The following is a 22,102-nucleotide window of genomic DNA, read 5'->3' on the forward strand; positions in this document are numbered from 1 at the left end:
ACTGCAAAAGGGGACGGCGTCAAGAGGGGCTGAGGGATCACGCGCTATTAGAATCCGAGCACGGTCACATGCATTGACCTTTCATAAAAGTCGTTTATGTGTCGGTGAAGGACGTACACGAGGCTTGGAGAAATAACAGGCTCCAAGTGATATAATAAATTCATACCAATGTATACGATGTTACACGAATTGAACACATCAAGTTTCAACAAACACGAAACAATAGAGTAGATTCCAAATTTCCCAATTGTACATGATCAGTCCTCCAGGATGCTCTCAGCTGGAGCATTCAGTAATCCCATGAGAAGATCATGTCTGGAATAATGTCCAGCAACATCGAAATCTAACTTTGCTCCATGAAGCGAATCAAGATCCAGCTATCGATAAAGTTAAAAATCATCATCATCAGTTCAGATCTATTATTGTTGTCTTGTACTACGATTATCATGAGATACTCTGGTGTTTTGCATTTGTGAGAACTCACTTCGGCATTGACGATACCCTCTTTATCCCATAAAGGACCTGCTAGAATTTGACCTAAAGGTCCTATGATGGATGTACCACCTCTTGACCAAGCTTTATCTTCTTGTTTCGCGCTATCCGTTAATGCCGTTGAAGGTGGGTACTCTTTTGGGAAGTCCGATGGTGCATGATATTGATTCACTATAATACACAATGATAACTCTTGTGAGTAGATTGGTTTTTCCAGGAAAAACCAACAAGACACAGTGGTGAGACAAAGTGAAAATCTAGTTTACCTGAAATGACGAAACATCTACCTTCCTGTGCTATATATTGCATATTTGGACAATTCGAATCTCTACCATCTGCTGTTGGAGCAGTATATCTGAACAGACGGGGATTTACTTGATTAATAACGAAGAATTTTTACAATTGCAGTTTACGAAAGATAAAAAAAAACAAATAGCTTACATTTCTACACCTTTTCTGTATAACTGATATCTAGCAAGTGGCATGAAATCTGAGTTCGGTGAAAGAGCCGTTAGCAAAGTATTCTGCATTACCGTATATTTTTGGTCAAGAGAGAAACATCATTCAAACCTGAAGGGTTATGCATAAACTTACTTTCCCAACAAATCAATCCACCAATCTTACCAATCTTAGTTTGAACCACAGGTAAATTATCTTCTACTTTACCATTTTCGGCTGGATTTGTAGCTTCACCTTGTGACCATACTATTCTTTCTGCAGCTGTAGGTTGTAATTTTCTATGCTTTGACAAAAGTATACCTTTAGGTGAAAAAAGTAAATTTGTACACCATAATGTTGATCCTATTAAAGATCGTTCAACAACTCCGATTGATAAGTACTATAGGAGTGGTTTATCGAATGAAACTCATTATCAGATATCGATGTAATGTTTACGTACTCTGAAATTAGTCTGAATGTGATGTGCAAACTTACTATTGCATATTCTTTGGCAATCAGACATAATTTCTGAAATGCATAAAATTCATCATGCAAATGGTATATCGGTTTATCATTTAACCAATCTTTTCCAACTACGTCAAGAGGTACTTTTACGCTTGACTATATAGAATGTTTTTCACGTATAATCAGTATCATATCTGTTATGTTTATGGAGAAAGTCTATAACGCATTCACAGAATAAGCATACCCAATCCAATACTCACTTTTACATATCTACTGAACCATTCTCTATTTTCATCTGTTCTAGTACCAATCTGAAAATCCAAAAATCTAGGATAAGCACTTAATGAAGCTTCAGGTAAGACCACTAAATCAGATTGATAGTCATCTTTAGCCTCTTTGATGAGATCCTCATACTTGTCTAAAGAAGCTTGTAGGTTGAATGCTATTGGCGAAACTTGTATAGCTGAAACTCTAATTTTGTCTTTTGATGACATCCTGCTGTTTCGGCGATGATAGCTGCTCTGTGTAATTTAAGCTCCTCGTTTAAATTTGGTTCCTACCTTGAGCCTTTTGGACTACTGGCTAGTTTAAGGCTACCTTCAGATATAATGGTAAGTTGATAAGTCAAAAACGGAGCTGTAACTTCATTTCTATAAGTAGGTTTGATTACATGTAGGAACAATGGCTCATCAGCAGGCTTCCTGGCGACGTGACCGGTTTAAGCGATAGGAGATAGCCGAACGAAAGATTGCAGAGAAAGTTACTCGATTACAGTTAGTCATCCGGACCGGACATCATATCTTGTGGTGCAGGTGTCGTTCAAAGGTATAAGTATCATTGAAATGCATAAATCCGTAAGAGTTTTTATAAACAACACCTATATACAAGTTGTCCCAAAATTAATATAGTAACATAATATTGATCACTACAAGAAGTATTTATATATCTGTCAAATCATTCTTCAGTTCTTAATCCATTTCTTCAACTTCAATGTCCATACTATCATCATCATCCTCACTATCATCTGGTGCAGAGACATCTTGATCATGATTTGGAATGACTACTAATCTGTTCTTTCTTACATCTGCTGTTACATTTGCAATTTCATTATCTCTTATTCTAGCTTGAAGTAATAATTTTGATAAAGGATTTAAGATTTCAGTTTGAATTAATCTTGACATTGGTCTTGCACCGTAAGAAGGTGAATATCCAGCTTGTGATAACCATTCACAAGCAGAATCATCAACTTTCAAAGTAATTTTTTTATTATTGTCTTTTAATCTTTGTTGAATTTCTTTTAATCTAACATCAACAACTTTTCTAATATCTGATCTTGATAATGATCTATATAGAATTATATCGTCAATTCTATTTATGAATTCAGGTGGGAATGTTTGTGCTATAGCCCCTTGTACTTTACTTCTAACTTCAGGTGCTACAGCTCCTTCAGATGGGTTTTCGTTGAGATAGACTGAACCGACATTGGAAGTCATCATTATGATTGTATTTCTGAAATCAACGACTCTTCCTTTACCATCAGTTAGTCTACCATCATCAAGTACTTGAAGGAAGAGTTGATGGAATTCTCGAGCAGCTTTTTCGATTTCATCGATCAAAATAAGTGAATAAGGTTTTCTTCTAACAGCTTCTGTCAATTGACCACCCGATTCATGACCGATATAACCTGGACCAGCACCAATAAGTCTTGAGATGGAGTGTTTTTCAGAGTATTCAGAAGCATCTATTCGGACCATAGCTTCTTCACTGTTGAACATGACACCAGCAAGTGTTTTGGCGAGAAGAGTTTTACCAGTACCCGAGGGACCGACAAGAAGGAAAGAAGCGATAGGTCGATTTTGGTTGGAAAGACCAGATCGGTTAAGTCGAATGGCATTGGCGACAGCTTTGACAGCTTCCGGTTGTCCAATAACTTTCTTAGAGATGAGTTTTTCGAGTCGCAAAAGTTTGGTTTTCTCAGTTTCGACGAGACGAGATACGGGAACGCCAGTCCACCTTGCGACTACTTCGGCGATCATTTCAGGGGTAACTTGTTGACCAGTACCTCTTTCTGCTTCTCGGTCTTCTAGCTCTTTGAGCTTTTGTTCTCGTTGAGGGATGGAGTGATATCGGATATCGGCAGCGGTAGCGAGGTCATATCTAAACAAGTAACGTTAGCGTATGCTATTGAATTTGAGATATACACCACAACTCACCTTCTTTCAGCTTCATCAGCTTTAGCTCTAAGTTCATCGATTCGTCTTCTGACTTCGTGAATTTCATCACCAAGGTGTTTCTCATTCTCGTATTGTCGCTTGAGTGGACCAAGTTTATCTTCTACTTCTGCTATAGCTTTCTTGGCGATTTCAAGTCTTTCTTTTGAGGCATCATCCTTTTCTCTTTCAAGAGCATGAACTTCAACTTCTAGTCCAAGCTTTTTACGTTCTAATTCATCGATAGCTTCAGGTCGGGTTTCTCGAGCGACTTTGACTGCACTTGCAGCTTCATCTAATAAATCGATAGCCGAATCTGGCATTCGTCTTGCGGTAAGGTATTGCTTAGCCAGTTGGGCTGCAAGGACTAAAGCTGAGTCCATGATTCGGACACCATGGTGGGTTTCATATTTTTCTCGAATACCTCGCATAACTATGAAAACATATGTCAGTATTCTGTATACTTTCGAGATTAGCTCGAATCAACTTACTAGCTACAGTATCTGGAACAGATGGTTCATCGACGATGACTTGAGCAAATCTTCTTTCAAAAGCAGAATCTTTCTCGATATATTCTCGATATTCATTAAGGGTAGTTGCACCGATGACCTTGAGTTTACCTCTAGCGAGCATGGGTTTAAGCAAATTTGCTGCATCCATACCACCACTAGAATCTTTACCGGCCATGATAAGGTGAATTTCATCGATGAAGAGAATAACTTGTTGTCCTTCATCACCTGACTTTTCAACTTCGGCTAAAACAGCTTTAACCCTTTCTTCATATTCTCCCTTATATTTCGCTCCTGCCATCTATAGTCATAGGTTAGCGTTTTATCCTACGTATACACAGATGTTGATGTTTTGAGAAACTTACCAAGGCACCCATATCTAAAGCCAAGAGTCTACTCAACAAACTTGCAGGTACATCTCTATCCACTATACGCTGTGCTAAGCCTTCTGCAATAGCGGTTTTACCGACACCAGGTTCACCAATAAGTACTGGATTACCTTTTGTCCTTCTCGAAAGGATTCGAATAACTCTTCTAATCTCGTTATCTCGACCAATTACAGGATCAAGTTTACCTTGTTCTGCAAGTGCTGTAAGATCGGTACAATCTATAAGATGGAAAAAATGGATTGTCAGTCAAACACATTCATAAGACAAACTCATGAGGTGTATTTCAGAGATAATGGGATTGTCTACTTACATTTATTCAAAGCGTCAAATTGACTTTCAGCAGATTTACTATCAACTTTTCTACCACCTCTTTTTCTTCTCACTTCAGCTTCTAAAGCTTTTGGTTCTGCACCTGTACCTTTTAACAATTCTTTTAAATCTGAATTTGTAACTTTTAATAAAGCTAATAATAAATGATCTATTGCGACAAATTGATCATTTTGTTCTTTTTGTAAATTTTGTGCTTCACGTAAAACTAAACCTAAAGCATTTGTTGGAGGTAATGGTGGTGCAGGAGCAGGATCAACAACAGGTAAACTATTTAATTTTCTCATTAAAGCTCGATTGAATATTGTTGGATTACCTCCAATATGCTCTAAGGTTGCTTTTAATAATGTAGGTTGATCAGGTTGTGATGATGATCCTTCGCTTGGTTCTTCCCATAATACCGATATAAGGTGAACAGGATAGACTGTAGGATATAAACAATAAGTTAGCACTTGTCACATATGTTAAGATATCGTCAGCATTATTGACTTACCTTGAGAATTAGCCATCTCCTCCGCCTTATCAAAGGCAGCTTTCAATACTTGAGCTGATTTATCTGTAAAGTTATCCATAATGTTGTGAATCACTATATGTTATGTGTTTAGTCTAATTCTCGGTGGTAGTGGTGATGTCTGAGTAGAAGAGCGGTAGAGACAAAAGAGTCTTGAAATTCAATATTATATATCTGATGAATGGTTAATGGGTTGTGAGAAGTATACTCTCGGAAAGTTGTTTCATTGAAAGGAAAGAATATGTAGAGGAATGTTATTGTGGGTTCCCCAGTATATTCATGACGTTTCTCACTCTTTCTAACAGGAACCACACAAATCCAGTTCAGGCTCGTACCTCGTAGAAAACGCTAGATCCGCGTGGATGTTTCGCTTAAATACTGGCTATGTAGTATCGGACAGCCCCGTATATCTCCGCGCTTTACCTTATATCACGCTAATTCACCGAAACGTTGATGTAAAAGGCAGAGACAAGTTCAATGCATGAATTGTTGATTACTACTTCATCTAAAGTATATTCCTCGGGAGACAACGGATCACCTTCTCTTTGATCTTTTTCTCATCGTTCTCATATATCATACATTAGCTTAGGGTCATCAACGCCTCGTTACCCGTTATGAATGCCCCTTTCAACGCCAACGCTAACGCTGTAGCCGGACCATCCCGACTACCCCGTAAATCAGCGAGACCATTCGTGTCTTCCGATAATCGTCCTACCGAAGCTGATGGTGTCTTTCGAGTGGTTCTGATCACAAGTGGAAGTGTAGCTAGTATCAGAGCTCCAGATATAGCTGCTGCGTTATCACAAGTAGGTCTTACTCCATATGCCAATACTATCTTTTGTGTACATCGTGTAAAGTCGGTTTTATGCTGAGTAAGCTGGAATGCATTTGATTAGTCAGGTGATATTGCTGTACAAGTTGTTTCTACGAAATCTTCAACTCATTTCTGCAATCAGACAAACGTTGACGAAGCTGTAAAGAGGTCATTCAGCTTCAATGGAACAGATCAAATACCTAAAGATTTCGGTGTAAGGGTTTGGACGGATGAGGACGAGTGGTCCGTAAGTGGTCCTCAGAGGCATATCAATAATGCAAGAACACACTTTGCTGAGATATCGCATCATTGATAGGATTGGAAGAAAGTTGGAGAGCCGATACTCCATATTGAGGTATGCTTTTGATCTTTTCCCGTACGATGAGAAAATCCTGAGAATATCCTTACAACTAGTTACGTCGCTGGGCAGATTTAGTGGTCGTAGCTCCATGTTCTGCAAATACTTTGGCAAAGATAGCAGGTGGCCTGTGTGATAACTTAGCAGTAAGTTCTTGTGTTTCTTCTCAGATCATCATGGATAATGATTGATAATGTGTAAATTTTTAGACATCCCTCTTAAGAGCACTATCACCTGAAACGCCAGTAATACTGTGTCCAGCTATGAATACGCACATGTATCAGCACAAATTTACAGCGAAACATCTCCGTATAGTGCAAGAGGAATTAGAGTATCTGATACTCGGACCTCAAGGTGGTGGTAAACTTGCATGCGGGGATGAAGGTGAGTTAGAAGGCTTTATTCAGTTATGATGATGTTTACCTTCATTGCAATAACAATCTACATTGACTTGAACTGATAGACTTATGCTTCCATAGGTCCCGGCAAAATGACAGATTGGAGAGAAATTGTGTATACTATTGAAAACTTTGCAGCTATGCATAAGTCCAAAGTAGCTCAGCAGAAAGCGGAAAAGGATTTGACATTAAATAATCGACAGAATCATAGCCTATCTACAAATGGGCCACACTCCGAGTATACACCTCCATCCGAACAATCGATAGATCCTTGTCCTTTTGGACGATCACCAACACCGCCAACACCGAACAGATCTCAGCCAGATCTGCCAACCATAGATTCCATAAATATATCGTCTGCGGAAGCGAAGCCAAGCGATGGTAAAAGCGGTTCATGTACACCCAGTGATAACAAGTATAGGACTATGGATGCAAGAACCGCTTCTCTAGAACATTGGAAGAGTATGCAGAATGAAACGTTTTGGAAGTCGAAGTGGTGGGCTGGTATGTAGTCGATGGATATGCTGGATGCAAGGTTTTCCTGTCGTTACAAGGATATTTCATGAACCATTTAGTGCAAATCGGTATGCCTAAATAGCTCCCATGCGATACCCACGTGTAAGCACTATACATATGACTTTTGACCGAAAAGCAATGATCTCCTCATCCCCGTTCGGTCAATAGCTGTTGCTTTGACTTCGGTGATCTCGATTATTTTGTTAATCCTTACGTACAACGTAATAAGCTTATAGTTGTGCCAAAAATGGAGGAATGGAATTCATGATGGAAGTCCACCTCCACTCATCCTAGCACATGACCATAGATCTAGGTGTTTGTACAGTGCTGTGGGATCTCTCGGTCGGCCGGCGGTGATCTTATCATTTTACCTTGCCATATTTTACGGTTTTTCTGATTACTCGTATGTTGTCCTTCGGTCTTGGTTGACCGTGAGTCACTTCAAATAGTCTCAACTTGCTTTTGGAAAGCTGGTCTTGGCTGTTTGAATTATAAGATACTGTCATGCTCAAATATGATGGCTCCACTAAGATACCAATTCTCGTCCATTATGATAATCATATTACATATTTCGATATCATCCGCGCAAACAGATGCATCGTATGATCATCCCAATGCATTATGCATATGCGGTAGCGAGATGGTTTCTAAACGCTGTTTGTATCGATTTGAAGGATATATGATACGGATTTAAACTCGTTAATAATCATTCAAAAGTCGCTTATCAATCCCTTAATCAGCAACAAAAACTCATACTATCCATGGAATGTAAGCAAAGCAGTACGTGCGAGCATGCAATCTTTTCAGATCTCACCATTTCGTATCGTGTTTCGGCAATTAGTCTGTAAATTCCTCCACAAAACATTTCACTGTGGGTTATGGTCATGCTAATCGTTTTGTATGTGTGAAGTCGTGTACCTTCGGTCAGGCGGTTTCACATGCTGTATAACAACATAAAAAGACCTAGGTAAAGATAAATGATATATACATAGTGCCTCTGAAGATTACGTTACTCTTCAAAGGCATCGTGCTGTACAAGTTACAGTAATAAGGGCGGCCGAGTAAATTCCATCAGCGAGATCGAAAGCGAGATTACTGTATATTCATATGATGAGAGTCGACTCAATTGTTTTAGTGTAAGGTACCGAAAAAAGATAATCAGCGGTCTAGTCCGTGTACTCCGTTTCTGTTGATTGTACGGTGTCCGATTGAGTAAGCACAGTTTTTCTGATTGCTAAGAGTTTTTAAGGGAAAAGGGTAAAAAAGCCAAGAAACTAAGCAACGAAGCCGATCTAGTTACTAATCTAAATAATCTAATAACCCACGGTCAACGGTCTTATCAATCTTTAAGACATAACCTTTTTCATCGGTCTGCGGTCCACGGTCAAAGAAACATTCGGGTTAAGATCTTACTCAGCTTTTACTGATCTTTTTACATATCGTTTCCCATCTCGGGCATACATCTCTATTGTAAATCTATGAATAGCATATTCAGCATATGGTATGCTTTTAGCATATATAAGAATGCATGAAATTCATCTTATCGAGGTAATTTTTTTTTTCCCCTTCATTCATCAGATAACAATAACAATAACAAGATAAAGAAAGATAAAAGATACGAACACACAAACTTATCTAACTTACAATCAATCAAATAAATACTTAAACAAATACCTATCTATCACATATATCGTTATCGATAACTAAAACCAAAACCAAAGACATAAAGTATAATGACTTCAATCATGTCATCATCATTATCATCATCTTCATCATCCTCTTTAGGATCACCAAGACCATTAACACCATTCCCACATACACATACATTGACACATGGTAATAATGGATCATATTTCCATTCTATACATTACGAAATGGAACCACATAAATATACATCACAACCTATACATTTTCAATTAAAGAAACCTTTAATAACACCCACACCACCTTCTTTAATTGGTAGAAAATCTTCTTTAAAACGTGTACCATCAGCTTCTTCTTCTTCTTCTTCTTTTTCTTCTACATCACCATTAGTAATAATTAGTCCAATTCCAAGAAGAGCATCATCATCTTTTTCATCAAATTCTTCTAGTATTTCATCACCACCAATGCCAACAACACCAATATTAGAAGAATCTCCAAATGCTCCACCATCAACTCCTACTCCATTATCATTACCACCACCTTCAGTCCCAATTCAAGTTTCTGCTTTTGCTTCTTCTTCTTCTTCAAAAGGAGAAACAAACTCAATGAATGAAATGATAACAATAATAAGTGAAAGTGAATTTTCAACAACAACAATAACAAATTTCAATTATGATCCATATTCAATTTCATTATCAACAGGTGAAGAAATCGCTTCAACATATTATAATTCAGAATATACAAGTAAACAAATTAAAAGACCAAAATTTAAAAGAAGAGATACACCAATTCCAAAAAAGACAACAACATTAAATTCATTAAAAATGTCAATGGTTCAAGATGATGATGGTAGAAAATTATTAAGATCTGTAATTGATGGTGGTAATTGGGTTATCGTTCCTTAATTTAATTATTGATAACGCTTGTTTACTTATAACTTTAAAACATGTATTATTATCTTTACTTTACATATATATAATTTTGGTTTTTGGGATGTTTTGTATATCTTTTAACGACAAATTAGACGAAAAAAAGGGAAGGATATATGAATAAAAAGTTGTATTATTATCATTATGATTTAGAGATAAACTTCCATGCGCTGCTCTATAGATTGAAATGAATATAAAATAGTAAATCTGACTTAACATACGCACATTGACGCCTTTTGACTGTTAAGACTCCGAAACTGATAGAGCAGGTATTTTGCATGATCAGACCAGCCTCTAAACAATGACTACAGAGTGCACTGTGAAATTCTCTTAGCATTTGAGAAGTGTTGCATAATTCATTTTCTTATCGGTATAGAGATAACATCCTTCCATGTATATGTTTTGCGATTGATTAGTTCTACAATTATTGTTCAACGAATCCTCGGACTTGGTCTAACCAAGATACGTAGTCCTATGGTGATCAAAATGAAAGATCATTGTCAGTTATAACGGGGAATAAAGATAACCGCGGCCGGTAATGATGATGAGAATGGGCCGCGGACAACAGGTTTTCGTGTATGCAGAAAATCAACTCACCTTTTGTTCTTTGTGCTCGCAGTATGAAAGAACGAAATCAGCTGATCGATATGTCGATACCACGGTCAGCGAGTTGCGTGAATCGTAATGAGGATATGGTAATACTCATATCACTCACCTAAAGCTTCATCAACGCCTCTTTCAGCGAGGTATGCACTGAAAGCTTCTTGAACGGCTTGGTCGAGGTGGTCGAATTCTACGATTGGAGGTGAATACTGCTTGTCAGTTTTCATTCATGAACAATATTGAAAGTAAGAATTGTGAGGTAAACAGTGAAGAGGATTGAAGGAGTTGAACATGTATCAATCTCATCGTTTGATGATATCACAGGAGTAGAGCAATTCTCTTTTGACATTAACGACGTTGAGCAGCTTGGACTCACGTGGACCCATATATTTACTTCTTCTTTCCCAATCACCTTCAGCACCTTCTCTTTCAGCGAGAGCTTTTTCATATACAGCAATATTTGTGATTTCAAAACCTTCATCACAAGTTTCTAAATCAACCATTAATGATCCAGGTGTAGCTGATTTAGTTATAACTAAAGAACATGCAATTGATGTTGGTCCATTTGGTTCAACTTCTTCATTAATAGCTGGTTCACCATCAATTATTGGTGTTTCGAATGAATCTAAATCTGATATTTGGAATGTAAGTTTGATGCTAAATGAGTGGAAGAATTATCAAATTAAAATATCAGTATTGATTTTATACATGCATGTTAATATGATTTTGTTTTCGAGCTTTTGATATCAAACGATTCCTAAAACAGATAGGATATCACAAAAGATTGTATTGCTATCACAAGACTTTGACTCACGTTTCATTACCGAATTTTCTTGTCAATGTTACATCATCTTCACCTGGAATATCTTGGATTTCCCAAATACCTTGAGTTTTGAATGATTCAACAAATGCTGGTACTTCAGGTAGTTGAGATGCATTTTCGATTTCGAATTTGTGTTCTGCTGATAATGCGGCAGCGAGTGTTGAATCGGCTAGATCAATGTCAAATTTAGTGTAAGTTATTTAAACCATCGAATGGCAATGTACACATCATGAGGATGATGTTCCACTTGACAGTTAACGTATTTTGATATGTTACATATAATGAGCAAATCAACTTACTCTCTCCGTTACCCATTCGTCTGGCTGTTAGACTGAAAGCTCTCAAAGCTAATGGTCTAGCTACAGGAGCAACTCGTCTAGCAGCGAGATTTGATGAAGCTCGAAGAACTGGTCGAAGAGCTCTAAAAGACATGTTGTTGAACCTGCTTGTTTTCGTCTGATTGTAGTAAAATGAAGTTTTGTTTGGTATGGTGTCTGAAGATCCGACGCTAATGGACAGAAAGTTGAAAGCGTGAGAGTAGCCATCGAAGGGATGATGAGAATTGCAACTTTTCTGATGGTTCGGCAAATCACAACCAGAATACCTGGGCTATAACTTTCCCACGGTATCTTATAATGTACCGTTCGGCTTAGAAGCAGGAACGAGGTTGTAGATATTACGGAAACCAATAAATACGGATAGACACCTGTAATTACGGTAGGTATGTTGTCAGAGTCTATGCATGACAAGTCAACAGGTAGCAATACACAATGCATGATTTACTCGAGTAAAGGAACACAGTAGTCAGCGATCATCTGCTCATGCAAGTGAGATGAGTACCAACTTACAAGATTGGGTCGAGGTGAGTTTTCTTGTTTACTTCTCGTAGATGCAATCAAAATGTTTGCTTATTGCTTGCCTTCAATTCCTATGGTATAGCTCCTGAACGCCGAACAACATGTACAAGTTGACAAGCTGAAAGAACATGCTAGGCATGGAGTAGCAGCTAAAGTGAGAGGTGTGAGTGAGACTTATACCGCTGACAATCTTACGAGAAATATCACTTGTTTCACATCATCAACAGGAGTATAAAACTGATCACTATATGATTATTTTTTATGATAGGAGGTATGGTTATATCTATTAGAAGTATTATCAGAAGATAAGACATCAGAAATAACATCCTTGTTATCATTGAATACGAAATATCAAGGATTAAAATATGATTTACCAAGTGAATTAACAGCAAATCTATTGAAAATCGCATTAAGACATCATACGAAGAGATTCAAGAATGAAACTTATGCTGGCCTAATCACTTCTTTAACTTCTACCAATAATCAATCCAAATCATCTTTAAACGCAAATGAAAAAGGTAAAAATAGATTAACAGCAGGAGTCAGTGGTGGTGGTGGTGGGGGAACAAATAGTCAAAAATCTTCACCTATGATAATGTCAATTGAAAGAAATGCACCACCTTCTTTTTCACTTGGTGGTAATATGAATCTAAATGATGATAAACATGATCATCATCATTATTACCGTGATGAAATTGATCAAACACAGAACCAAAATCAAAACCAAAATATTTTAATAGATAGTAATACTCATAATATGGAGGATGAAGAACATGATTTGAATACAATAAGATCACAATTATCAAGAATATTACCACCACCACCTACAAAACCACCTTCAAGGCATCATTATTTATCAATTTTGGAAGAAGTTTTAGGTAAATATCATAACGTTAAAATTAGCAATAATAAAGATAATGATAATGTTGGAGAAAAAGAAGAAGAAGAAGAAAAACGTATAACGTATAATGAATTGATGGAAAATTATGAAAATGATTGGATTTATTTGGTTACTCCTTTTATATGCGTTTTAAGTAGACCTGTAGGAATTTTTTTAGGATTTCAAAAATTGATGGAAAGATTAAGTAAGTAACACTCTTTATACTAATATACTTAAAAAGCCATTATTGTTTTCCTTTTTAATGGTCCATTTGGCATTCACCTGGATTTGCTGCTGCCTATCGAAAAAAAGTACGCTGACATCTTACATATATCTATATAAACTATAAATAAACTATAAATAGAAAAATTCCCCTCTATACCATCCCGTTTAGCTTCTTTTCTATCTTTATTTCGTATCGCTTTACCAGAATTACATTCTTACTGTGAAGATGAACAAGTTCCATATGTTGAAGTAGCTATGAGTTGGATGACCAGCTTATTATCCAGGGAAATGTGGTTAGGAGATATATTGAGATTATGGGGTAAGTCATATATGCACAATAATATCGGTTTTCATCATGCTAATAAACACAAAATCGTGCATTATATAGATGCGTATTTGGCATCAGATGATATGTTCGCTTTACATTGTTATGTTTGTGTAGCAATTCTCGCTACATGTAAAGAGTAAGTTGTTCTTTCCTTGATCATTTGAGTGTCATGAGTTATGCTGATTCATTATCGGGTAGAACACTAGAAGAGCTTGATGGATCTGAAGCTAAATTGATGCTACTAGATTTACCTCCTCTAGATGTCGATAGAGTGAGTTATCTGTTTCCAGAATATACTCGGTACATAAATCCTGATTGACCATCCTCGCTCTAATAGCTGTTACAAGATGCTGCCAATTTAAGGGTCTCATTCCCTCTTCCTCGCCCAGTGGATGAAGATATATAATACACATTTGGTCAAGTCTTTTCATCCAGCAATCCATCATCCCTTCATGTTTAGCATGTCATGTGCCATATGACCATCATTGTTATAAATTACCTTGTCCGAAACCATGCATATTTCGCAATCTCACTACTAGAACCTTTGAAGAGTGGAGGGAGACCAACGGGGTTCAGTGCCACATGACACGGTGATTAGGTAATCAATCGATATCATACAACGGAATCAATTCTTTCAAATAGCAAAAAAGTTGGAGAAAGATCAAGAAGTTGATGGATCATGATGAAATAATTTTCTACTGTTCTTTTCGTATAATCCCATCTTTTACTCGTTCATTTAACATTAGTCTTATTTCTGTATCGTTAGTAATACAGATCTTGTAGAATTAAATAAAAGATACATATCCGAGCAACTTGTGAGTCCTCTTATTCTAGACCCTTTTTTTTCAAAGTGATCTATCCCTCCTGCCCTTGACCCCCTTCTATGATGTTCATGTAATTTGCGTTTGAGCTCTCTCAGTACTCAAAAGAGAGTAGCTATGAAACCTCTATTAGCCTAAAATGTCTGATCCCTTTCTTAATTGAATCTTCTTTTCTATGACTTGTGACGGGTTTTTCAACGATATATTGGTGGCTGATATTGAACTGTATTTATTCACCATAGATATATAGATCAGAAACGTACTTTACATATTTTTTATTTTGCCACAATGTCATCTGCTGCACCAATAGGAGAGAATGAAAAACAGAATTTTTTCCCTACATTAGGTGATGTAGCCGATAGAACAGACGCATTAAAAGGTGAAGATGGTGAAGAAGATGAAAAAGAAATGCAAGAAATTGAAAGTTTATGTATGAGATGTCATGAGAATGTAAATTATATTTTTTTTGCTTCGTCATCATCATTATCACCAATATGCACATTCTCATTGTGTATTGTAATTCTATGTTTGATTAGCTAATGCTAAATTCGAATGTGTTCGCGTTAGGGTATAACTCGATTACTCTTGACTACAATTCCATATTTCAAAGAAATTGTCGTATCAAGTTTTAGATGTGAACATTGTGGACATAGAGATACTGAGATTCAAAGTGCTGGTGAGATTCAGCGTGAGTCGAAAAAATCCTTTTTAGCCTAGAGAAAATTGCGATAGTTTCTCCTGGTAACAGCTGATTTTTGATTATACTTGAAATGATCTTAGCCAAAGGTGTAACATATACAGTACATTTACTTTCTAGAGAAGATTTAAATAGACAATTAGTTAAATCAAATTTTGCTACATTATCTATACCAGATTTACAATTAACTATACCACCTGGAAGAGGTCAAATCAATACTGTAGAAGGTATAATTAGAGATACAATTAGAGATTTGAATATTTCACAACCTGTTAGAAGAGTTATGGATCCTGAAACCGGTAAAAAAATCGATGAAATGTTAGTCAAATTAAGAAATATAATTTTAATGGAAGAAGAAGATGAAGATGACGGTGGTGTTGGTATAGATGATGAAGATGTTAAAAAACCAACTCAATTATCTGATTCTGATTCTACCACTGAGAATCAACAAAAAGAAATACCAGTTGTACCATTTTCAATGATTTTGGATGATCCATCAGGAAATTCATTCTTTTCATTTAATGATTCACCCTCAGATCCACAATGGCAAATGAGAGCTTTTAATAGAACTTTTGATCAAAATGTTACTTTAGGTCTTGTAGCTAAACCAGATGATACTGAAGATATTAAAGAAGGTGAAAATATTCCTTTAGATGATAAACATAAATTATCAAGTTTAGAAGAATTTGAAAAATTAAAAAATGGTGGTGAAGGTGTTGTACCTGAAGAAGTTTTCAGTTTCCCTTCAACTTGTTCAAGTTGTGGTCATCAATTAGAAACTAGAATGCAACAAGTCAATATACCTTATTTCAAGGTTAGTTGTCATTTTACCTTTTCTATTTAGACCTTTTTGAACATCTTCATTTGAACCCCAGGAATTCATCGCTCATATTTCTTTTTTCTTTTCTTCATTATAGGATATCATCATTATGGCCGCAAATTGTTTCGCATGTGGATATAGAGATAATGAAGTTAAATCTGGTGGATCAATCGCTGATAAAGGTAAAAGGATTACGTTAAAAGTTGAAGATGAAGAAGATTTAAGTCGAGATTTATTAAAGGTGAGTCTGAACGATTGGATAATATTGGTGAATCAAACTGACTTTCATCGATTATCCCATTACTATCATTCCAATAAAACTTCTTAGTCTGATACAGCAGGATTAGAAATTCCAGAAATTGATTTACATTTACAACCTGGAACTTTAGGTGGTAGATTTACGACTTTAGAAGGATTATTAAATGAAATCTATACAGAATTATCTACAAAAGTATTTCGAACAGGAGATTCTTTAACTTCTGGTATTGGACAAATAAATAATGAAGGTTCAAAAGGTGAAAGAAAATTTGAAACTTTTTTATCAGGTTTAAAAGATTGTATATCAGCAACAAAACCATTTACTTTAATTATTGATGATCCAGTTTCAAATTCTTATTTACAAAATTTATACGCACCAGATTCAGATCCAAATATGTTAATTGAAGAATATGAAAGATCTTTTGAACAAAATGAAGATTTAGGTATAAATGATATGGTATTGGAAGGTTATAATAAAGAAGCTGAAGGTACTGCTTAAGAAAAGAAAAGAAAAAAAAATCAATAGATAGGATACAATATAGCTAGTGTGAGTGAGGTCATTATAGAAGATGGTTGGGATGTTGTTGTAGATTGTTAGAATAATAAGTAGTTTCAACTTTAGTCGAATCCAATTATCAACTTTTGTAACATTTTGATCAAATGCATTTTACAAAAGCATTGTATAAATACTATTTAACGCTATAATAGCAGTTCCTTTTAAAACATACATCGTCACATATTAATCATTAACATATATTCTGAATTACCACACATCTAGGCTTATCTCAGCTGATTATCTGAATTACACTTGGTTAAGTTCTTGATTCGATTTGATATCCAGCAACAGTTAACAAACTTGATAGAGTAATTTTAGCAATTGAAACGATTTGTTCAAAATCATAATTTTCTCTTTGTGATAAATCACCTGAATTATGATAATAAGGATCTGCAATCCAACCATTTCTTTCGAAAACTTGAGTTGAAGGGAAACCATATGAAATAAATGATTGATGATCTGAACAACATGCTGCTGTTTTTCCAACTAACAATTCAGGTGAATAGATTTGTGATAAATTTCCAATCAAATATGATGCTTCAGGTAAATGAATTCTGTAGAGGACAGAACGACATATATCAGCTTGAGACATTACTGCATATCAAGATACAATGGACAAATACTCACGATTCAGGTAATCCAAGTTGAAGAGGTTCTCCAGGCTGCGCAAGTCATTTCGTCATTACGTGTAACCCGAATAGTCCTTCATTTCAATGATAACTCACAGCATGATAAGCTAACATATCAGCTTGGACTTGAAGTAAGATGGTGGTGTTTTTGCCGTGTAAGTGTTCTGGAAGAATTACAAATTCAGCTCTGTTTCAGCTCATCTGATCTTTATCTCATTGATCTTTATCTCATTGAAAACAGAAGATAGACCATGGATAATCGCATGGTCAATCGCAATGAAACATCTTCTCCCAAGCCCCCAACTCACCTGCATAAGCATGACTACCTAATAAACCCTGTTCTTCACCTGAAAAGAAAGCTAATATAACTTGTTTTTCGAACTTGACACCTTGAGTATGTATAGCATGAGCTACACCTAACAAATGACCTGAACCTGAACCATCGTCATCACCACCTGGTGCTCTTGTTGATCCAAAAGAACCTCTTGAATCATAATGTGCTGATAATACGACATGTTCAGTTGAGTTCAATGAAGATGGATAATAACAAATAACATTTGGTGAGAATCCAACCAAGTATTGGTGAAGATGACAATATGCTCCAGTAGCTTCCACTTTTTCTGTATAAAGATAATAGAATCAATCAATTCATTCTTAGTCCTTGTATCATCATCGTAGTGCAGCTAAGAAAAATGAACAATGATTAAACGTACCTTTAATCCAATTAGCAGCTTTCAAAGCACCTTTGGTAAAACTATGTCTAGATTCAATACCACTTGGAGCTTCACCAGTTAACCATCTCACATCTCTTCTGATTTGATTGTGTTCAATACCATCTGAGACAATTTTATCTATTTCAGGTGAAAATCTAAGATGTTTAGTTACATTAGCTAGATGTTTAGCGAATTTGTTTGGAACAGGTTCCCATTCATTGACCATAAGCCCTAATGAGGCTGGTAAAGGTTTGGTTGGTAATGCTACAGGCACTAAATGATATGGTAATAAAGTATCTATAATAGGTAAATATGTTGAAGGAACATGTAACAACATTGATGTAGGTGATTGATGTAGTAATTGAATAGGTTGTGAATAATCTTGGTTATGTGATTGACCTTGATTTGAACCTAATACCTTCTGAGCAGAGAAATCGGATGAAGAGGATTGTAAGAGTATTTCTTGAGATCTAGTCGAGATTGTATTCCAGGCATCATCAATAGATTGGAGAGCTATTTCCTTAGGTTCCACACCAGCTTGACCAACCCAAACTAATCTACCAGTATCTCCTTCGATATCGGTATTTAGAGGAACGAGTGATCCCGATGAAAGGCCATTTAGTGAGGATTTATCGCTAAGACATTCTTCATTTGGCAGGTAAATGTGTTCTTGAGTAGATGATGATCCGCCATAAGTACCGTAAAATGAAGTTCTGAGGCAATTGGCCAATTCGGCAGATGGAGCTGTTGATGAGACGAGTACGGTATTGCTGTGAGGGAGGACGGTTGCTGCTGCTGTCCACAGGAAAGCGAGCAAAGGGAGGAGCGAAGCCATTGTAGTTGAAATTGGTAGGTGATCGGTATTGAAGGAAGAAAACGAGGTTCAAAGATGCACATATAAGATGGAGGAATTGATTATGATATGTCGTGATACCTCATAGTCATCCTAAGCATCCCATGATGGAGAACGCGTCGCTCGGATATCATCAACCATCGGCGGAAACCGAACAATTCATACCCTCACACACACACAACCCCTCCTTTGAAACAAGATTAGCTTATTTTCTCCCATCAAAACCCTTAAATGCATAGTACTTGGCATCAAAGATCGTCAGATCTGATCTCCAACGTTAAAAGACGTAAAATAATGCTTTTTTCATTGCGATAAATCGATATAAAAAAGATAATTTAGCTTATCAGCTAAAAAGGTGGAGTGAGAACAAAAACTACAGCACCCGGGATTCCCAAGTGGTCCCCCACCTTGGTACTAACCGAGCGATAGGCAACTTAATTGCGCCGAGCAGACGAGAGGCGATGTTTTATACCTTCTATGGCCGTAGATGAAGGTTGGAAGATGTGGGTCATATCAGGTCGATTGTAAACTCCGAAATGCACAATAAAATCATATACAAGAACTACTAAACGAGTTATCATATGCTCAAATTATGGGATGGACATAGCGATCAACATTCCATGCCAATTTAGTGTTCCTTTGGCTGGCATTCTACTCGATATTGAAATCTTCAATTCGTTTCTACATACTACATTCTACGATAGCACGGAGATCTATCAATTCTATCTATACTTCATTGAATGACGCGATATCTTCCCTCCATGTATCCAGGAGTCGTTGGTTCCAGAATATAAGATCCACTTATGGAACAGATGAGTGCACTTCAGGTGGTGGAGTTCTCTTCTTGCTTGTACCATTTGAATCCTTTTGACCTTCTTCACCTTGTACCTCAGATACACCATGGTGATGAGAAGCTTTATCAACGTGATCTCGTTTGACTACCATTCTAGTCCACGCTCTGTTTCAAGAACAACGGGAAACGATCACGTTAGCCCCCGTACAATAATCTTACTTCAACAGCGAACTAACCTTTCATACTGAACAGCAGGTGAAACAGCTGCTCCCAGTTCCAAAGCAGCTTCTAAGGGGAAATCAATATCTCTTAGAGCTTGTCTGGCACATAAGATGACGTCTGCCTTTCCATCCTCGAGTATATCATTTGCTTGATGAGGATCAGTAATTATACCGACTGTACCGACTAAAATGTTTGATACGTTTTTCTTCAGATGTTCAGCATATGGCAGTTCTATTCGTGGATTTTGTATGTATTAGCTCATTTATGTTGAAATATAAGTGTACACGGTCAAAATAGCATATCCCTTACGATAAGAAGGTCCAACTTTAACTTTTTGTCTTAAATCGTTTCCACCAGAAGAAACATCGATTAAATCGACTCCAATATCAGCAAGTTTTTGAGTCAAGATAGTGGTTTGCTCGATACCCCTATAATGAGCTTGGTTAGCTTCTGATCATTGTGCGCATGAAAACGGGTTCATTGTGAACAATGCAACTCACCACCAAGCCCATTCATCATTTTTGTTCTTTTCTGGACCTAATTCCTCTTCCAACCAATCAGTGGCTGAAACTCTGTAAAATAGAGGTTTATCCCATTTTTCTCGAATTAATTTAGCCAATTCTAAAGGTAATCTAATTCTATTATCTAATGAACCTCCATAAGAGTCGGTTCGTTTGTTTGAAAGTGGATCAACGAATTCATGTATAAGATAACCTACAATCCGTGAATTATATCCAGTAATCAGCATGAATCGAGAACAGTGAGAATAAGAGAAAGGAGATGATCATACTTACCATGAGCACCATGAATCTCGATATAGTCGAAACCAATCTTTTTACATCTGTCAACGGCATCAGAGAAAGCTTTTTTGAGATTCTCGATGTATTCCGCAGTGATTTCTACCGGATTGGCGTAATTGCCTTGGTTGAACGAAATAGCGGAAGGTGCTTGTACTGTCATGGAGGTACCGTCAGAATTAGCTAACATATCCTGGACGTCCGGTCACAAGGAATGATGCGCATTTGATGAGGCGAACAAAAAACTTGACCATTGTGGGTTACTCACCATTATTTGGCCATCCTCCGTTCTCCTCGCCAACCACAACACCACCTTTGTACCCTTCTTCTTCTATAGCCTGTCTCAATGTCCAAGGCGCGGGATTTGATGCTTTTCTACCAGCATGAGCGAGCTGAATACCAATGATACCCCTTACACCATGAACATAGTCAACGACCCTTTTAAGAGGTTCAATTTGGTCGTCATTCCATAATCCCTATAATGGAATAGTCGTTAGCATCGATTTTGCGAACACAGAGATTTGTAGACAAAATCAAGCAAACTCCTGTAGATGGTTTAGGTGATCTTTTCGTGTTGACTCACCATATCTTCAGGTGTAATTCTACCTTCTGGTACCACGGCGGTAGCTTCTACCATGACGTTACCCCAGCCTCTCATGGCCATTGAGCCTAAATGGACGAAATGATGATCTGTAGCTTTTCCATTATCGGAGGAGTCTGATGCAATTACAAGATATTGATTTAGCTGAACCTTTCGCTGGATCTTACAACACAAAGGTAAAAGCAGAAAGACTCACATTGACACATAGGGGCGATCCATACTCTATTGGGAAACTCAACACCTCTAATAGTCAAAGATTCGAATAATTTAGGTGGATCTTGATTTTGCTTATATACCTCTGGGTTAAGCAATGACCCGACAGGCTGAACTTGATCAGGTAAATAAGTATGATATCCTTGTACCTTCTTGGGTGGGTTGGGGAAGATTGGTTGATTAGTTTTAGTCATTGTGAAAGATCTATTTTTGTCTATGGTCTAAAGTTCTATTTTCTATTCAATGGTGATTTGCGTCTGACCGTATCGGAATACCTTTTAAAGCTAATACAGCTTGATATACAGCAAAATGGAAGAGTAGAAAGATGACCGCGAATCCTTCAAAGCTATATATATATTTATATATTTCAGTATGACGATGTGAATTCGGATTATTTCAATGACACCATAAAT

At 36.9% G+C, this 22,102-nt stretch overlaps 9 protein-coding genes across 9 annotated transcripts; 4 read left to right on the forward strand and 5 right to left on the reverse strand.

Annotated features, from left to right (window-relative positions):
• Window positions 1-257: 257 nt before the first annotated feature.
• Window positions 258-1,889, reverse strand: L201_004222 (uncharacterized protein; the record flags this gene model as incomplete). Its single annotated transcript, XM_066219967.1, has 7 exons — window positions 258-377; window positions 485-663; window positions 759-847; window positions 934-982; window positions 1,087-1,330; window positions 1,426-1,551; window positions 1,656-1,889. 7 exons carry the CDS (start codon window positions 1,887-1,889, stop codon window positions 258-260), a joined length of 1,041 nt encoding a protein of 346 aa, XP_066076064.1.
• A 474-nt stretch (window positions 1,890-2,363) lies between these two features.
• Window positions 2,364-5,402, reverse strand: L201_004223 (uncharacterized protein; the record flags this gene model as incomplete). The annotated part of the gene is made up of 6 exons (XM_066219968.1): window positions 2,364-3,552; window positions 3,609-4,038; window positions 4,097-4,415; window positions 4,480-4,721; window positions 4,814-5,254; window positions 5,324-5,402. The coding sequence occupies 6 exons, from the start codon at window positions 5,400-5,402 to the stop codon at window positions 2,364-2,366; spliced, it is 2,700 nt and encodes an 899-aa protein (XP_066076065.1).
• A 553-nt stretch (window positions 5,403-5,955) lies between these two features.
• Window positions 5,956-7,423, forward strand: L201_004224 (uncharacterized protein; the record flags this gene model as incomplete). Its single annotated transcript, XM_066219969.1, has 6 exons — window positions 5,956-6,147; window positions 6,238-6,402; window positions 6,472-6,510; window positions 6,570-6,659; window positions 6,723-6,897; window positions 6,993-7,423. 6 exons carry the CDS (start codon window positions 5,956-5,958, stop codon window positions 7,421-7,423), a joined length of 1,092 nt encoding a protein of 363 aa, XP_066076066.1.
• Window positions 7,424-9,172: 1,749 nt separating this feature from the next.
• L201_004225 (uncharacterized protein) lies at window positions 9,173-9,976 on the forward strand (the record flags this gene model as incomplete). Its single annotated transcript, XM_066219970.1, has 1 exon — window positions 9,173-9,976. The coding sequence occupies one exon, from the start codon at window positions 9,173-9,175 to the stop codon at window positions 9,974-9,976; it is 804 nt and encodes a 267-aa protein (XP_066076067.1).
• A 448-nt stretch (window positions 9,977-10,424) lies between these two features.
• Window positions 10,425-11,858, reverse strand: L201_004226 (uncharacterized protein; the record flags this gene model as incomplete). Its single annotated transcript, XM_066219971.1, has 6 exons — window positions 10,425-10,472; window positions 10,598-10,638; window positions 10,716-10,793; window positions 10,980-11,260; window positions 11,418-11,595; window positions 11,726-11,858. 6 exons carry the CDS (start codon window positions 11,856-11,858, stop codon window positions 10,425-10,427), a joined length of 759 nt encoding a protein of 252 aa, XP_066076068.1.
• A 400-nt stretch (window positions 11,859-12,258) lies between these two features.
• L201_004227 (uncharacterized protein) lies at window positions 12,259-14,122 on the forward strand (the record flags this gene model as incomplete). Its single annotated transcript, XM_066219972.1, has 7 exons — window positions 12,259-12,288; window positions 12,366-12,446; window positions 12,552-13,368; window positions 13,528-13,707; window positions 13,777-13,852; window positions 13,915-13,987; window positions 14,054-14,122. 7 exons carry the CDS (start codon window positions 12,259-12,261, stop codon window positions 14,120-14,122), a joined length of 1,326 nt encoding a protein of 441 aa, XP_066076069.1.
• A 703-nt stretch (window positions 14,123-14,825) lies between these two features.
• Window positions 14,826-16,811, forward strand: L201_004228 (uncharacterized protein; the record flags this gene model as incomplete). The annotated part of the gene is made up of 5 exons (XM_066219973.1): window positions 14,826-14,987; window positions 15,105-15,225; window positions 15,318-16,048; window positions 16,152-16,295; window positions 16,383-16,811. 5 exons carry the CDS (start codon window positions 14,826-14,828, stop codon window positions 16,809-16,811), a joined length of 1,587 nt encoding a protein of 528 aa, XP_066076070.1.
• Window positions 16,812-17,124: 313 nt separating this feature from the next.
• Window positions 17,125-19,045, reverse strand: L201_004229 (uncharacterized protein; the record flags this gene model as incomplete). Its single annotated transcript, XM_066219974.1, has 5 exons — window positions 17,125-17,422; window positions 17,496-17,530; window positions 17,594-17,661; window positions 17,806-18,117; window positions 18,211-19,045. 5 exons carry the CDS (start codon window positions 19,043-19,045, stop codon window positions 17,125-17,127), a joined length of 1,548 nt encoding a protein of 515 aa, XP_066076071.1.
• An 819-nt stretch (window positions 19,046-19,864) lies between these two features.
• L201_004230 (uncharacterized protein) lies at window positions 19,865-21,883 on the reverse strand (the record flags this gene model as incomplete). Its single annotated transcript, XM_066219975.1, has 8 exons — window positions 19,865-20,021; window positions 20,093-20,309; window positions 20,388-20,506; window positions 20,579-20,792; window positions 20,873-21,031; window positions 21,144-21,351; window positions 21,459-21,592; window positions 21,673-21,883. 8 exons carry the CDS (start codon window positions 21,881-21,883, stop codon window positions 19,865-19,867), a joined length of 1,419 nt encoding a protein of 472 aa, XP_066076072.1.
• Window positions 21,884-22,102: the final 219 nt, after the last annotated feature.

The sequence above is a fragment of the Kwoniella dendrophila genome, chromosome 5, assembly GCF_036810415.1.
Source record: "Kwoniella dendrophila CBS 6074 chromosome 5, complete sequence".
Taxonomy (NCBI): domain Eukaryota; kingdom Fungi; phylum Basidiomycota; class Tremellomycetes; order Tremellales; family Cryptococcaceae; genus Kwoniella; species Kwoniella dendrophila.